A 17349-nucleotide genomic window follows, 5' to 3' on the forward strand; every position below is an offset into this window, starting at 1 on the left:
TCCAACATCTTCCCAACCGCAGAGGTCAGACTAACTGGTCCTTAGTCTCCGTTCTTCTGCGTCTCTCCCTTCTAGAAGAGTTGAGTGACATTTGCAATTTTCCACTTTGGAGTGTTCCAGAATCTAGTGATTCTTGAAAGATCTTTACTAATGCCTCCACAATCTCTTCAGTCACCTCCTTCAGAACCCTTGGGTGTACACCATTACTTTTCATACTTCAAAGTACAGCATTTAGACAGACAAAGACGGGGAAGAAAACCTCCTGGAGTACTGGCTCAGATTTTCAGGTTGTGATGATGTCAGCATTCTCTGTTATTTAAAGCATGAAATTGACAGCAACCCCAAGATACCATCCATGGCCCTAATTTGATATGGCAATCCATGTGATCCAGTCCTCCTTCACTGGTTGTGCAGTTTAGTGTTCTTCTCCAACTTAGTCAAAGCAAACTAATTAAGTTGAAGTGAACTTCAACAGCAGCCTTATTTCAAAATACGTACAATATTACACCCTGATACATATTTGAATGACAGCATGGTGTAATAAGCCATCATTTAGTAGATGTCTTAGCAATAAAACCAAACTTCTATGAATTATGATCACATCAAATGCTACAAATTTTAAGATTTAAAAATAAATTAAAGGAAGCCCATCTCAAACACAAACTGTATGTTGTCTGAGACCAGTCACAAAGACAATCTAGACAAAGATTTGAAGTCACACGCTGTGCCACATGAAAAAATACTGTAATGGATGCCTTCAGCCCGTGGAGTGGAATATGACAAAGCAGTACCCTACATGTAACCAAGCTGCACTTGACACTAAAGGGAGTGCTGTTTGCATTTTATAGAAAGAATGGAACTGCAAGCAATTTTCACACTAACCTTAAATACGCAACTGAAAATGCAAATCACACCTATTGTGTGGAGCCTTGTGCTGTTGATAACATTACACAAGCACATTCTTAGTGAAAAAGTAGCCTGCTTTGCAAACAACTTGATAAATAAATGAAAGGAAAGTTGTTTGTAACTAAACTTTGGCTGTGAACTGGCAAGACACTGTATGAGTAAATGTTGGTGCCTCAAGGAAGCCACATCCATCAGTAAGGATACAGACAATCTGGGATAAGCATTCTTCTCATTACTACCATTGAGGAGTAAGGAACAGCTTCTTCCCCTCCACTATCAGATTTCTGAATGGTCCATAAATCCATGAACACTACCTTGCCGTTCCTCTTTAGCATTATTTATATATTTATTATAATCTACAGTAACTTTTCTCTCTTGCTGCCACAAAACAACAAATTTCACGACATACATAAGTCAGTGATAATAAATCTGATTCTGATTCAGTCTGAAATTTATTTTTTTCTTATTTCTTCTGATGTCATTTGTTACTTATGCTCTGTTACCTTCCTTTACCAGAGGTTTTTGCCCCACCCTGTCCTGTCCTTTATCCTAACACTGGGAAAGCAAAATGCCATTCAGCACTGCCACCTGCAGAGGAAAACTATTTGTTCTTTGCATCATTATTTTAGAAAGAACATTGAACAATAAAATATAGGAGTAAAATACAAGCTGCTGGAGGAACTCAATGAGTCAAACAGCATCTGAAGACCTGAAACCTCATCTATCCCTTTGCCTCCACAGATGTTGCCTGACCCATTGACTTCTAAAGCAGCAACACACATCAAAGTTGCTGGTGAACGCAGCAGGCCAGGCAGCATCTCTAGGAAGAGGTACAGTCAACGTTTCAGGCCGAGACCCTTTGTCAGGACCTGGCCGAAACGTCAACTGTACCTCTTCCTAGAGATGCTGCCTGGCCTGCTGCGTTCACCAGCAACTTTGATGTGTGTTGCTCGAATTTCCAGCATCTGCAGAATTCCTCTTGTTTGCACTTCTAAAGCAGCCTGCTTTTTCTTCCAGATTCCAGCAGCTCCAGTCATCACAGGATGATTTCCTTCAACCCTCCAGATCATGATGCCAATCTAACTAATTCCATTCATCTGTACATGATCTGCTTTTCTCTATTCCAAGATCCAAGATTGACGATTCAAGCTTATATATCACACGTACGCTGAAACATTGAGTGAAATGTGTCATTTGAGCTAATAACCAACAACCCAAGAGTGTGCTGGGGTGGGGGGAGGGGAGGGGTTGGCAAAAGTCTGCAAGAGTTGCCACACATTTCAATGCCAACTTAGCATGCCCATAATGCTCCGTAGAACACAGCAAAACAGAACATAACAACAACAGCAATACCAGACTTATTCCTCCCTAGAAACGTACATAGTCCTCTATCCCCAAGGCAAGCTGCTTTATCCAGTCTCCAGCAGACTCAGATTCACTCCTGTTCAGGTATCCGCTAAATGCCTCTTCCTTGTTCCAGGCACCTATTACTCCCAGTGTAAAAAACTTGCCTCACATACCTGCTTTAAACTTTCCCTCTCTCACTTTAAATCTATATCCTCTAGTATTTAATATCTGCAGCCTTGGGGAAAAAAATTCTATCTCCCCTATCTATGCCTCTCAGAGTTTTAGATACTTCTATCAGTTTGCCCCTCAGCCTCTGACACTCCAGGGAAAATGGACCAAGCTTTTACCCCATTGTAACCTCATGCTCCAAGATTTGGTGGAATACAAGACAGTGATAATAAACTTGATTCTGATTCATTTATGACTTGTGTTCTTTGTTCCTGAGATTTTAGTTCATCACCAGTTATTAAACACTGCACAAATCAAAACTCATTGGATGCTGACTGCTCTTTCTTTGTCATTCCTGTTTTGGGGTGAAGATGTTCTGTACTAAACACCTCATAAGCATTTACTTCCCCACATATACTACAGTATAACTAATTAACAGGGCAACTGAGCTTAGTAGCTCCACGAGCTAATAATTACATTGACCTGAACAGAAACATTGAAACGAATATACGTACCTTCCAACGTAAGAGAACCGAACGTATCCCTGTTTTCTGTAATGGCTTTGTGACTGGTGGATAAATCTGTGGCTTGTTTAGATCTGTGATAAAGCAAAAGAAAACTTTTTTAAAAAATGTCCCAATGAAAGAAATCCTCATTAATGATTTGTGCCACTGTGCCACTCAGGATATCTTCGAGTCTAACCCCCGTTAAATATTTGGCTATCCTCCAATGCTGAACCAAACAGGGGAAGTCCCTATGGTCCTTTTGCTACAGGTGGTTCAAGGTTCAAAGGTTCAAGGATAATCTCTGGCTAAAAACAGCTCCAAGATACCCCTTCCATGAAATATCAAAAATCACATTTGTTTAAACTTTGTGGTTGGTGATTTGATATATATAAAAATGTTTTTCATTACTTTTTTCCTCCAGATTGCTAAACTACATACATTTCACACTGGAATAGATGAAAGATACAGCCCGTGATGAAAAATAGCTTTCATTTTCTGCGTGTACTTTGTTCTTCCGTGTGCTATTGGCCACTAGTTTTGCTCAAAGCTTTAAGAATAGTTGAAGATACAGTAAATATTTCCATTTTGAACAGAAACTGCACAGTAGTAAAAAAAAACTGCAATTCCCTTGTAGCTGAATTACATAAATAATATTAATTCAGGTATATTTCACAAAATCTAAACAACTTTATTTGCAATTAATTATAAATGGCTGATTGTCACTACAGTTTTTCCTAGCAGAGTGAGTATAATTTAATATCAACATTAACTATTATTTCAGCATATTTTTACAGCCCACCCTATAGCTTGGCACTTCATATTTCTCATAGTTTGATTCTATGTCATTACACAGACTTACAGGTGTGAACCCATGCCAATGAAACGCATTGCTACATTATGTCAGGTGAAATGCACATTGTGTTTGTGCTCATTTATTTGACAGAAAGTAATGTTGCCAAGATCTAGCTGCAGGTTATTCTTAACCATGCAGTGACCCTCCCTCTGATTACTTTCTGTTTAGCGAATTAAAATGCATGGAAAATTCATTAATGTCTTTGTTTAAACCCCAACATCAAAGTTTTGAATATCTGTTACTGAGAAATATTCAATCTTATCAATTAGTTTGACAGTTGGCCAAACCAGGGTGTGGGCTTAGATAGAACATAGAAATTTACAGCATATTACAGGCCCTTCTGCCCACAATATTCTGCCAACCATGTAACCTACTCCAGAGACTGCCTAGAATTTCCCTAGCACATAGTATTTTCCTAAGCTCCATCTCTAAGTTTCATGTGACTAGTGGTGTCCCAAAAGGATCGGATCTGGGACCTCTACTTTTCGTGATTTTTATTAACGACCTGGATGTGGGGATAGAAGGGTGGGTTGGCAAGTTTGCAGATGACACAAAGGTTGATGGTGTTGTGGATGGTGTAGAGGATTGTCGAAGATTGCAGAGAGACATTGATAGGATGCAGAAGTGGGCTGAGAAGTGGCAGATGGAGTTCAACCTGGAGAAGTGTGAGGTGGTACACTTTGGAAGGACAAACTCCAAAGCAGAGTACAAAGTAAATGGCAGGATACTTGGTAGTGTGGAGGAACAGAGGGATCTCGGGGTACATGTCCACAGATCCCTGAAAGTTGCCTCACAGGTGGATAGGGTAGTTAAGAAAGCTTATGGGGTGTTAGTTTTCATAAGTCAAGGGATAGAGTTTAAGAGTCGCGATGTAATGATGCAACTCTATGAAACTCTGGTTAGGCCACACTTGGAGTACTGTGTCCAGTTCTGGTCGCCTCACTATAGGAAGGATGTGGAAACATTGGAAAGGGTACAGAGGAGATTTACCAGGATACTGCCTGGTTTAGAGAGTATGCATTATGATCAGAGATTAAGGGAGCTAGGGCTTTACTCTTTGGAGAGAAGGAGGATGAGAGGAGACATAATAGAGGTGTACAAGATATTAAGAGGAATAGATAGAGTGGACAACCAGCACCTCTTCCCCAGGGCACCACCGCTCAATACAAGAGGACATGGCTTTAAGGTAAGGGGTGGGAAGTTCAAGGGGGATATTAGAGGAAGGTTTTTTACTCAGAGAGTGGTTGGTGCGTGGAATGCACTGCCTGAGTCAGTGGTGGAAGCAGATACACTAGTGAAATTTAAAAAACTGCTAGACAGCTATTTGGAGGAATTTAAGGTGGGGGGTTATATGAGAGGTAGGGTTTGAGGGTCGGCACAACGTTGTGGGCCAAAGGTCCAGTACTGTGCTGTACTATTCTACGTTCTGTGTACCTGTCTAAGCGGCTCTTAAGAGACCCTATTGTATCCAAAGCTATCAAAGCTTTTCCAGTTGTACCTTGGGTGGTGGTATTCTGTCCCCATTCTGCTCCCCACCCATCCCACATGATAGTACGACATAACACAAGGTCTATGTCATTCAAACTGCACAGTTAAGGGTTGAAAGCATGAACAGTGAATTAGCAAAAGACTGTGCTTCGTATGTTCATCAGTGGGTGTTCTTTCATTCATCTCTGTCACAAAACGCCCCGAAAGCACCAGCTTATATATTAAAATCAACGCAGACACACTTGACTTATTTTGGGGAAGCACGAGAATTGGTAGAGCAAAGAGACAGGAGCTTGCCCTCTCTTCTTCAATGGGTTATTATAGCCCATAGAATTAAAATAAAGATGCAGCTTAGCGGTTAGTGCAATGCTATTACAGTGATATCTACAAGACCGGGGTTTAATTCTTGCTGCTGTCTGTAAGGATTTTATATGCCCCCTCCACAACTGTGTGTTTCCTCCAGGTGCTCCGGTTCTAAAGTAGTATGGTTAGGGTTCATAAATGTGAGCATGCTATGTTGGCGCTGGAAACGTGGCTACAATTGCGTGCTACTCAGCACAATCCTTGCTGAATTGATTTGACACAGACAATGCATTTTTCTGTCGACAAATGAAGTTAACCTTTAAATTGCTGATTTATACTGCAAAACCATCTAACTACCTTTCACTCGTATGCCTTGATGTTGTTATCAAGTAATAGTCTATCAATCTGCACAAAAAAAATGGGCTAAATATTTAAATATGCATTTCAGATGTCGTATTTACATACCTGGAGGAACGTGGTACGTTTTGCTCCACAGACTCCAAATGCTGCTGGTTGCCATGGTTTTGCAGCGTACCTGAAAATCATAGGCAGACTGTGGTTCCAATCCACGAAGTGCTTCGGAATCTGTAAAATTTAACTTTGGAAATATTGGCATAATTAATGTGTCCTTGCTCCAAAATTCATGATTATATTTTTTTGTCTTTTTAAGGATTTTAATGGCTGCATTTCACTTGTGATGATGAATTCCCTGTGCTTGGAGCCCATTCTTGCTAAGTAACATAGGATAAGGAACATAAGGATATGTTCAGCTTTACATTGCTCCATTGATGTCAAGGGGAGTTGGTTCCTAATGTTTTTTTTTCCTTTTTTTTGTTTTGTAGTTAGTGGGTTTTTTTTTCAGTTAGTTGGGGTTCTCTTTTTTCCTTCATTTTCTTATATAAAATATTTCTTTTTCATTAGCTTATATAAGTTTTTTTCTTCAGCTTTATTAATTATATATATACTAATTTGTTGAACTTCTGTATTTTATAGCTGTAGATTAAAATATATATCAATAAAAAGATTTTAAAAATGAAATGAAAATACATTGCTCCATTGATGCTACAACCTTCCTATTTATCTGCTCATATCATCTTCCCTGGCAGAGAGAAGTAGAGAAGCTGGCATGGCTGCATCTGTGGACCCAGGATGGGTCTTCTGATATGTTGACACCCACAAACTCGAAGCTCCTCACCGTTTCCACTGCAAGGACGTGTAGGGTAGGGATGAAAGCATCTGCAGTGATGTGCACAATACTTGAGATAGGATAGAGTACAGGAAAATCACTGGGGGGAATACTGAGCATTGACTTAATGGATGAAAAGGGCTCCCTCTATGTTGAATGAAATATGAAAATGGATATTCATTAATGTCTTGGAAGTGGTTCGGAGAAGGTCCACTGGAATAATATCTGGAATGGCTTGATGTCTTACGAAGGAAGTTTGAACAGACTGCACTTAAATCTACTGGAAATTTGAAGAGTGTGAGGTAACTTTACTAAATTCAATTCAATTCAAATTTAATTGTCATTGCAACCATATATGAATACAGCCAAATGAAACAGCATTAAAACAGGTCAAGGTGCAAAACAAAGTACAATCACGTACTGCACAAAGCACACATTAGATACACAAAAGTAATATCAATAAAAAATTTTTAAAAACTCATGCCACCAATCCATGGTCAACTACAATCGAGCCTTACTCCTCCAGCCAGGATGCTGTGTTCCACCCCCTCCCCCCCCAGGCACTGCGGCTTGAGGCCCAGTCCACACATATACAACGCTGCAAGCCCATATAGAAAATCAGGCAAAAAAAGATACAACCACACAAAATATGCTTGCAAGTAGTCGGATGTATGAGATCTAGAATAGTGGATGTGTCATGATGTTTTAACATAGAAAAATCTAGAACTAGGACCACTGGTTAAAATAAGATTTCATCCATTTATGACATTATTTTTTTCTCTCTTCAGTGAGTTGCGAAATTTTGGAAACACAAGAGGTTCTGCAGGTGCTGGAAATCCACAGCAACACACACACAGACACACAAAATGCTGGTGTCCCTGACGACATGCCTCCAACATGGGTGTTGCCTATAGGTGGAGACTTTGGAACTCTCTCAAATTGCAGTAGAAGCACAGCCTTGAATATTTTTAGGGCAGAACTCAGCAAATTCTTGATAACTTAAGGGTAATAGATTACATGACGTAACCGCAAATGTAGAATTGATATTATAATCCAGGGGTCCCCAACCTTTTTTGCACCGCAGACCAGTTTAACATTGATAATATTCTTGTGGACCGGCCGACTGGGGAGGGGTGTGTTCAAGTAGGGTTAAACTCACATCAACATGTCTTTTACAGTTAGGGATGCCAACTTTCTCACTCCCAAATAAGGGACAAAAGTAGCAGTCAAATCCTGGGACACTTTACCCCAGGAAAAACTACCATGACCATGAAGCCTTGCAGGGGCACCTGTGTGCGCATGTGATGTGCATATGTGCGTACGTGCCGATTTTTCCCCCCACAAATTGATTTTGCCTTCATCTTCCCGACTATACTGTACATACATTATTTCTACTTTATATAGGCTGTGTATTTATCATATCATTTCTGCTTTTACTATATGTCAGTGTTATTTATGTTCGGTTTTATGTGTTATTTGGTATGATTTGGTAGGTTATTTTTTGGGTCTGGGAATGCTCAAAAAATTTTTCCCATATAAATTAAAGGTAATTGCTTCTTCGCTTCACGCCATTTCGGCACGAACGGTTTCATAGGAATGTTCTACCTTAGCGGGGGAAATACGGGACAAACCAATTTAGCCCAATATACGAGATGTCCCGGCAAATATGGGACAGTTGGCAACCCTATGTTCAAGTTCAACAGTGCATGACAGGGAATGAGGAAAGGTGCAGCTGACTTAAATCATTTCCTCACGGCCCGATGGTTGGGGACCGCCGTTATAATCAATCAGCCATGACCCTATTGATGAATCAAACCCATGGGGCTGATTGGCCTACATTTCCTCCTGATTCATATCTTTATTTGTATGAAGGATCAAAACTGAAGGAGAATGAGGCCTCTGTGGACATGATATTATGAACTTTACTATTTGCATCCTGTCTTACTAACAATAAATCCCAGCATTTGATTTAACATTGTTGGGGTATTATTATGTAATTATCCCCATTCAATTGCATGCTGACACAAGAAGTCAGAACTCTGTTAGACTGAGAGTTGTCATGCACTCTGTTTGATAATATGCTTTCACTAGCTCAAATGAAGCTGAAAATCAGATGGATTGTAAAACAGGCCATCAACTTATCACCTGCCAGAAAAATGAAACGTGAAACCAAGTACATGAGGATTTTTTGAGACATATCATCTTATTGTTTTTAACATGGAACATACTCTCAGTGGCCACTTTATTAGGTACAGGAGTGAAATCGGGTGTGCTATCCTGCTGCGGTAGCCTATCCACTTCAAGGTTCGATGTTTTATGCATTCAGAGATTCTCTTCTGTACACCACTGTTGTAAAGCATGGTTCTTTGAGTTAATGTTGCCTTCCTGTCAGCTTGAACCAGTCTAGCCGTATTCCTCTGACCTCTCTCATTAACAAGGCATTTTTGCCCACAGAACTGTTGCTCACTGGATGTTTTTTGTTTTTCTCACAATTCTCTGTAAACTTTAGAGAACGTTGGGCATGAAAATCCCAGCAGTTCAGCAGTTACTGAGGTACTCAAACCACCCTGTCTGGCACCAACAATCATTAGACAGTCAAAGTTAGGTTAGATCATATTTCTTCCCCATTCTGATGCTTGGTTTCAACAACAACTGAACCTCTTGACCATGCCTCGATGTTTTTATGCACCAAGTTGCTTCCACATGATTGGCTGATTAGATATTTGCATTAATGAACAGATGTAGAGATGTACCTTACAAAGTAACCAATGAGTGTAGAACAGTACAGCACAATACAGACGCTTCTGCCCACAATGTTATGCCAGCTCTTTAACCTACTACAAGATCAATCTAACTCTTCCCTCCCAAAGAGCCCTTCAGTTTTCTTTCATCCATATGCCTCTATAAAAGTTGCTTAAGTGTCTCTAATATAGCTGCCTCTATCACCACCCCTGGCAATAAGTTCAATGCACGTACTACTCCCTTTGTAAAATACCTACTGTACCTCTGACATCCCCCATATACTTTTCTCCAAACACTTTAAAGTTATATCTCCTCATATCAGCAATTTCTGCCCTAGGAAAAGTCTCTGGCTGTCCACTCTATCTATGCCTCTTATCATCTTGTACATCTCTATCAAGTCACCTCTCATCTTCCTTCGCTCAGAGAAAAGCCCCATCTTGCTCAACCATTGCTATGTATTTAAAATTCACATGCGCATTTGCTCTGCACATAAATATTCTAGTTTGTAGCAGTTCATTTTTTTAATGAAATGAATGTGGTTTAAAATTCCATATTTGGAATTCTGAGCTCGTAATCTCAGTTGAACAAGCATATTTGCTTGGAATCAAATACTAAATTAAGATTGGACCTACCTTTCCAGCTGAAAATTTACCTTTAATGTCTACAAAGCTCTCATCACAAAACAGGAGCATGTGCTCCTTCTGTCTGGATCATCATCTCCCTGTTAGTGTCATTCAAAGTTCAAAGCAAACTTATTATTTAAGTATGTACATTGATGTCAGCAAATACTACACTGAGATTAATTTTCTTGCAGGAATTCACGGTAGAATAAAGAAATACAATAGAATCAATGCAAAATTACACACAAAGACTGACAAACACCAATGGAACAACAATAAATAACTAGATAATTACATACATACACACATACTAGAGACATGAGTTGTAGAGTCCTCAAAATTGAGTCCATGGGTTGTGTGTAATGATCAGTTCAGTGTTGTGGTGAGTGAAGATACCCACGCTGGGATCAGGATCCTGATGGCTGAAGGATAATAACTGTTCCTGGACCTGTTGGTATGGGACCCAAGGCTCCTGTACCTTCTTCCTGATAGTAGCAAACAGAAGAGTGCATGGCCTGGATGGTGGGGGTCCTTGATGATGGATGCTGCTCTTTGTGGATGTGATTAATGGTGGGGAGGGCATTTCCTGTGATGAATGGGCTGTATCCAATTGTTGTTCCCAACTACCTGGGCTCTGAAAACTTGTACTCACCCCACAATCACACTTTATTTAACGTGCACAAAGAAAACAGCATAGACCCAGCCACCACACTGTTCTGAAGTCTGAACAAAGTGCCATTTTTATACAGAATTGACTAACAGTTACAGATTTTGAACAATTGGCAACCTTGTGCATGTTCAAATTCCTTACTTGCAAGATAAATCACAACACAAGTGTTAAAAGTCTCCAGAAACTACAAGATTACAAGGATGTTGCCTGGATTGGGGAGCATGCCTAATGAGAATAAGGTTGAGTGAACTCGGCCTATTTTCCTTGGAGCGATGTAGGATGAGAGGTGACCTGATAGAGGTGTACAAGATGAGGAGAGGCATTGATCATGTGGATAGTCAGAGGCTTTTTCCCAGAGCTGAAATGGCTAGCACGAGAGGGCACAGTTTTATGGTGCTTGGAAGTAGGTACAGATTTTACACAGAGAGTGGTGAGTGCGTGGAATGGGCTGCCAGCGACGGTGGTGGACGCAGATACGATAGGGTCTTTTAAAAGACTCCTGGATAGGTACATGGAGCTTAGAAAAACAGAGGGCTATGGGTAACCCTAGGCAATTTCTAAGGTAAGGACATGTTCCACACAGCTTTGTGGGCCAAAGGACCTGTATTGTGCTGCAGGTTTTCCATGTTTCTATAACAACTGATGAGTTGGCGCGTGGCCAAGTGGTTAAGGTGTCAGTCTAGTGATCTGAAGGTCGCTAGTTTGAGCCTCAGCTGAGGCAGCGTGTTGTATCCTTGAGCAAGGCACTTAACCAGACATTGCTCTGTGACGACACCAGTGCCAAGCTGTATGGGTCCTAGTGTCCCTCCCTTGGACAACATCGGTGGCATGGAGAGGGGAGGCTTGCAGCATGGGCAACTGCCGGTCTTCCATACAACCTTGCCCAGGGCTCAGTCAACATCAAAATCGATGGACAGCCGAAGATAACAACTGATAATATTTTGAAGTTAGTAAAGTAATTGTCCCTTTCTTGGCTTCTGTCGCTTTCATCCTGTGATTACATCCTTATTCTGCCTCTCTTTGCCAAATGGTTCCAGTACACTACTGTAGAAAGGGAAGCTCTCCTCTTCAAAAATTTTCTTAAAAGACCTTTCTTGCCTGACAGTATCCTTGTCTGGACATTATCTTAACCCTTGCCTTGATACAACTTCCACACTAGCAAAAGGCATGAAGATAGATCATCTTCAGTAGATTCTCACCTCAATATTGTTTGCAGAGTCTTTTAAATGTAACATACCACATCTATTTGCAAAGTGTTCTGAGATATTTCAAGGACTAAAATGTACCAACTGAACAGAGTCATGGTTTTATACATTTATGGTTTCCTTCTCATTCTCTTTTGAGAGACCCATAATTTACACATCTATATTTAGTATGTCATTCCAAGGATTTTCTTGACTCACCCGTTGCCACTCTGTAGACCCAGCTTTTGCGATCGCTATCTGATACAGATATCTTTGTGAAGCTTTCCTTTTCAGAAGTAGCTGTCCAGATTTCCAAGAATAGTTTAAGTTCGACGGTGCTTCTGGTCTCTCTGAAACAATCAAAGCAAAATAGGTTTTGAACAGCAAATGCAAATTTGTAACTTTGATTATTTTACACAGCCAGGGTTGCCTAATGGTTCAGACAAGGTCCTCAACTTTGTGACAAAAAAAATCATTGGCTTTAATAATTAAGATTAATTTAAACTGTACATTGTACAATGTACAATCCTATACATTGATTTCAGTTCAGCGTTCAATACCATCATCCCGCAGAGACTAGTGGAGAAACTGTCGCTGCTTGGCCTTAGCACTGCCATGTGTCGCTGGATTCTGGATTTCTTGACAGAGAGACCACAGTCAGTCCATGTTGGCAGGAACATCTCTGACTCCATCACACTGAGCACAGGATCCCCACAAGGCTGTGTGCTTAGCCCATTGCTGTTTACACTGCTAACACATGACTATGCAGCCAGATTCAAGGAGAACCTGATCATTAAATTTGCAGATGATACCACAGTGGTGGGGCTCATCAGCAAAAATGATGAAACAATATACAGGGAGGAGGTCAAACACCTAGAGAGCTGGTGCAGGGATAACAACTTGATGCTTAATGTCACCAAAACCAAGGAGATGATCGTCGATTTCAGATGGTCTCAGCCTGAGCACAAACCCCTCAGCATCAGCGGCTCCACAGTGGAGAGAGTGGAAAACATCAAATTCCTTGGGGTGCAGATCTCGGACAATCTCACCTGGTGCAGGAACACCACTGGGATTGTGAAACGGGCCTAGCAGAGATTGCACTTTCTGAGGAAGCTTAAACAAGCATCACTCCCCACTAACATCTTAACTACATTCTACAGAGGCGTGGTTGAGAGTGTGCTGACCTTTTGCATCACAACCTGCTACTCCAGCTGCAGTGCTGTCAACAAAAAAGCCTTGCAGAGGGTGATTAGGGGAGCAGAGAAGGTTATTGGGGTCTCCCATCCTTCTGTCCAAGACCTCTTTCAGAGTTGATGCCTCCGGAAGACACGGTACATCATTAAAGACCCCTCACACCCTCTCCATGAACTGTTTGTTCTTCTGCCATCACAAGAAACCACAAGACTACTAATCAGCTTCCTCCCACAGGCAGTCAGACTGCTAAATAGCTGCTCTACCTGACTCTGCTTTGGACACTTTTAACTTGCACTGGACACTTATAACTTGATTTAAACTGACATGTGGCTGTTGTGTCTTACTATTTATTGTTATGTTTATTATTTAGTGTTGCATTTGTTATGTTATGATTGCACTGCTCCTGAGAAACGCTGTCTCATTCTGCCCTGCAGAGCTGATGTACGGTTAGAATGACAATAAAGTTTTTTGAATCTTGAATCTTGAAACTAATGGTCTGTGGTAAAAAAAATCAGCAAAATTACTGCTATGAACTAAAAGGCACTCCACCAGTACCTTGAACATATGTTTAGAAACAGAAAGGTGACTACATTCTTCCAGGAAAGTGAAATAAGTTTATTTTTGCCTTAAAATTAATATATAAAATTGTAGTCATAGGAGGTATATTCTTTTCATTTGAGAAAAATTTATTATAACTGATGACTACATTTCTTATTGCCTTGGAAATGCATCTATTATAAACAAAGATCTCTCCCACCCCGGACAGTCTCTTTTCTTCCCCTTCCATTGAGTAGATGATACGAAAGCCTGAAAATATACATCACCAGGTTCAAGGACACTCAAAGTTGCTGCTAAGAAAGCATACGGTGTATTGGCCTTCATTAATCATGGGATTAAGTTTAGGAGCCGAGAGGTAATGTTGCAGCTATATAGGACCCTGGTCAGACCCCACTTGGAGTACTGTGCTCAGTTCTGGTCGCCTCACTATAGGAAGGATGTGGAAACCATAGAAAGGGTGCAGAGGAGATTTACAAAGATGTTGCCTGGATTGGGGAGCATGCTTTATGAGAATAGATTGAGTGTACTCAGCCTTTTTTCCTTGGAGTGATGGAGGATGAGAGGTGACCTGTCAGAGGTGTGTAAGATGATGAGAGGCATTGATTGTGTGGATAGTCAGATGCTTTCTTCCAGGGCTGAAGTGGCTAGCACGAGAGGGCACAATTTTAAGGTGCTTGAAAGTAGGTATGGAGGAGATGTCAGGGGTAAGATTTTAGGCAGAGAGTGGTGAGTGCGTGGAATGGGCTGCCGGCGACAGTGGTGGAGGTGGATACGATAGGGTTTTTTTTTTCCTTTTTTTTAAAACTTTAATCGCCTGCTCCTGGGTGCGCTGGATCCAACTTCTGCAACAGGCTGACTTGAGTCTCTTCCCTGTGCTAGGTGTTGTCAGTGCTCACGATAGGGTCTTTTAAGAGACTCCTGGACAGGTACATGGAGCTCAGAAAAATAAAGGGCTATGGGTAACCCTAGGTAATTTCTAAGGTAAGGACTTGTTCGGCAGAGCTTTGTGGGCTGAAGGGCCTGTATTATGCTGTAGGCTTTCTATGTTTCTATGTTTCCATCCTGCTGTTCTGAGACTCTTGAAAGGACCGCTGGTATGATAAGGTGGATTCCTGACCTCACAATCTACCTCACCAAGAACTTACTGTCTACCTTGCACTGCACTTTCTTCGTAAATATAATACTATATTCAGCATTCTGCTATTTCTTTTCCCTTGTGCCACCTTGACGTACTATTTTGTGAAATGACCTGTATAGTTGGCATGCAAAACAAAGTTTTCCTTCGTACATGTGATGATAATAAACCAATTCCCAATGAGAAAAATCTAAACTTTGGTATGCCTCGCTAAAGAAATGTGTAACTGTACTAGCAGTAGTAGTAATAGTAGTAGTAAAGATTCACCAGAACCATTAGTGGAATGGTGATTTTATCAATTGAGGAGACATTAAGTAAACCTGGCCCATAATCATTTCAGTTCAGAAGACTGAGGCATGATCTTATTGGATCATGCAAAACTCTGACGAGGTTTGACAGAGTTAATGCAGATTTGAAGAGTTCTATGACTGGGATGTCTCGAACCAGAGGTCACAGTATCAAAATGACTCATCATTCAAGGCTGAAATGAGAAGAAATATCTTCACCTAAAAGGTGGGAATTCTCTCATTCCCAACAGTTGTGGGGGCTCAGTTGTTAGGTATATTTCAAGACAAAGATTGATTAATTTTTCAGTATTAAAGATATTAAGGAATGTAGGATTAGTGCAGGGAAGTGACTCTGAGATAACTATTAAATGATGAAGCAGGTTGAATGGCCTGCTTTGGCTTCTGTTTCTGACATGAAGTCATTGACCTCAGTTGAGAGTAGTAGTGAAGAACTGTATAAAGGTAAGGACACACAGGTAAGAATGCAAAAAAAACTGAGCTGCTTAAAGGACAGAACTAAAATGGAGGTGGAGAGGATCAGTAGCTTTAAAGTCTTTTCTGTTAACGCATCAGAAGGCCTGTCCTGGGACCAGCACTTAAGTGCCATCACAAAGATGGCAGGACAGTGTCTCAACTTTCTCAGAACTTTGGTAGATTTGGCACGTCGCCAAAAACTTCAACAAACTTCTACAGATGCAGTGGGGAGTATCATAACTGGTTGCAGCCCAGCCTGGTGTGGAAGCACCAATGCCCAGCAATGGAAAGGGCTAAAGAAAGAAGTGGATATAGCCCAGTCCATCACAAACAAAGTACTTTCACTATTGAGCATACTTACATTGAGCACTGCCACACAAAGCAGCAAAACATTATCAAAGACCCCCACTATCCAGGTCATGTCCTATTCTGCCTACCACCATTCGGCAGGAGGTATAGAAGCCTTAGTTCCTGCAACACCAAGTTCAGAACAATAATTACCCTACAACCATCAGGTCCCTGAACTGGCATGATAATGTCATTCACCGCTACTATGAACTGATTCTACAACCTACAAACTCACTTTCAAGGACTCCTTACAGCTCCTGTTCTCAGTATAATTTTTATCAGCCCATTTTGTCTTCTTTTGCACACTGGTTGTTTGTCATTCTTTGTCTGTGTATGTACAGTATTTCATAAAATTAAATAATGCTTCTTTTTTCCCTCAAAGTACCTGCAAGAATATAAATTTCAGGGAATTATCATATAACTGATAACATACAGTATGTGCTTGGATAATAAGTTTACTTTGAATTTTGAACACATTTTACTTTGAATTTTAACACGAGGATCTGCAGATGCTGGAAATTCAAGCAACACACACAAAATGCTGGTGGAACGCAGCAGGCCAGGCAGCATCTATAGGAAGAAGTACAGTTGACGTTTCAGGCTGAGAAACGTTGACTGTACTTCTTCCTATAGATGCTGCCTGGCCTGCTGCATTCACCAGCATTCTGTGTGTGTTGCTTACTTTGAACTTTGACCAACTGGTCTTTGACTTAGTTACGTTTCTGCATGGGCTCATTAAATCATACAGCACAGAAAGTCTTGTGCTATTGGATCTGCATTGACTGTCAAACACCCAATTATGCTGTCCTCCACTCATTCCACTGCATTCCTTTTGCATGTTCATTATCTCCAATCAGATTCTACCACTCACCCTCATATTAGGGCAACTTATAGTAGCCAATTAATTTACAGACGTCTTTGTGATACAGGAGCTATCTAAAGCACTCGGAGGAAATCTGAGTAATGATAGAATAAACATGCAAGCTCCACACAGATTGCATAAAAGATGGTTCATTGGGGTGTGAGGCAGTAATTCTATTAGCTGCACCACTGTGCCGCCTCTAACTTACTCTCAGCCAAAGGACATGCATGCCCTGCTCAAAGTAACATTCTGAATGTAACTAGTATTGAGTGGAAAACATTTATTGAAATAAACCTCAGTGTCACAAGTGTACTTCGAATTTTCAAGTAATGTTAAACCATCTTCATTCATCTGGACAAGTCGGATAGGAGTACCAATCGAAGTTTCCTGGAATAATGAAAATGTTCCAGGAGTTTTTAGCCAAGATCTTTCTAAGTAATGCTTTACTCATTCACTAGAAAGAGAAACTTCTCATTCATGCAGTGACTCACGCACCCCACAGTGATCAGAGTTCAGAG

General features: G+C 40.8%; 1 protein-coding gene across 1 annotated transcript in view; it reads right to left on the reverse strand.

The window, feature by feature from the left end:
* LOC140197213 (interleukin-6 receptor subunit beta) overlaps window positions 1–17349 on the reverse strand; it is an 82011-nt gene that overhangs the window by 40034 nt on the left and 24628 nt on the right. Inside the window, exons 5-7 of the mRNA XM_072257140.1 lie at window positions 12193–12323; window positions 6037–6169; window positions 2937–3019 (exon numbers count right to left, since the gene is read on the reverse strand). Of these exons, the coding sequence (XP_072113241.1) occupies window positions 2937–3019; window positions 6037–6169; window positions 12193–12323 (347 nt within the window). The remainder of the gene's footprint in view (window positions 1–2936; window positions 3020–6036; window positions 6170–12192; window positions 12324–17349) is intronic.

The sequence above is a fragment of the Mobula birostris genome, chromosome 5, assembly GCF_030028105.1.
Source record: "Mobula birostris isolate sMobBir1 chromosome 5, sMobBir1.hap1, whole genome shotgun sequence".
Taxonomy (NCBI): Eukaryota; Metazoa; Chordata; class Chondrichthyes; order Myliobatiformes; family Myliobatidae; genus Mobula; species Mobula birostris.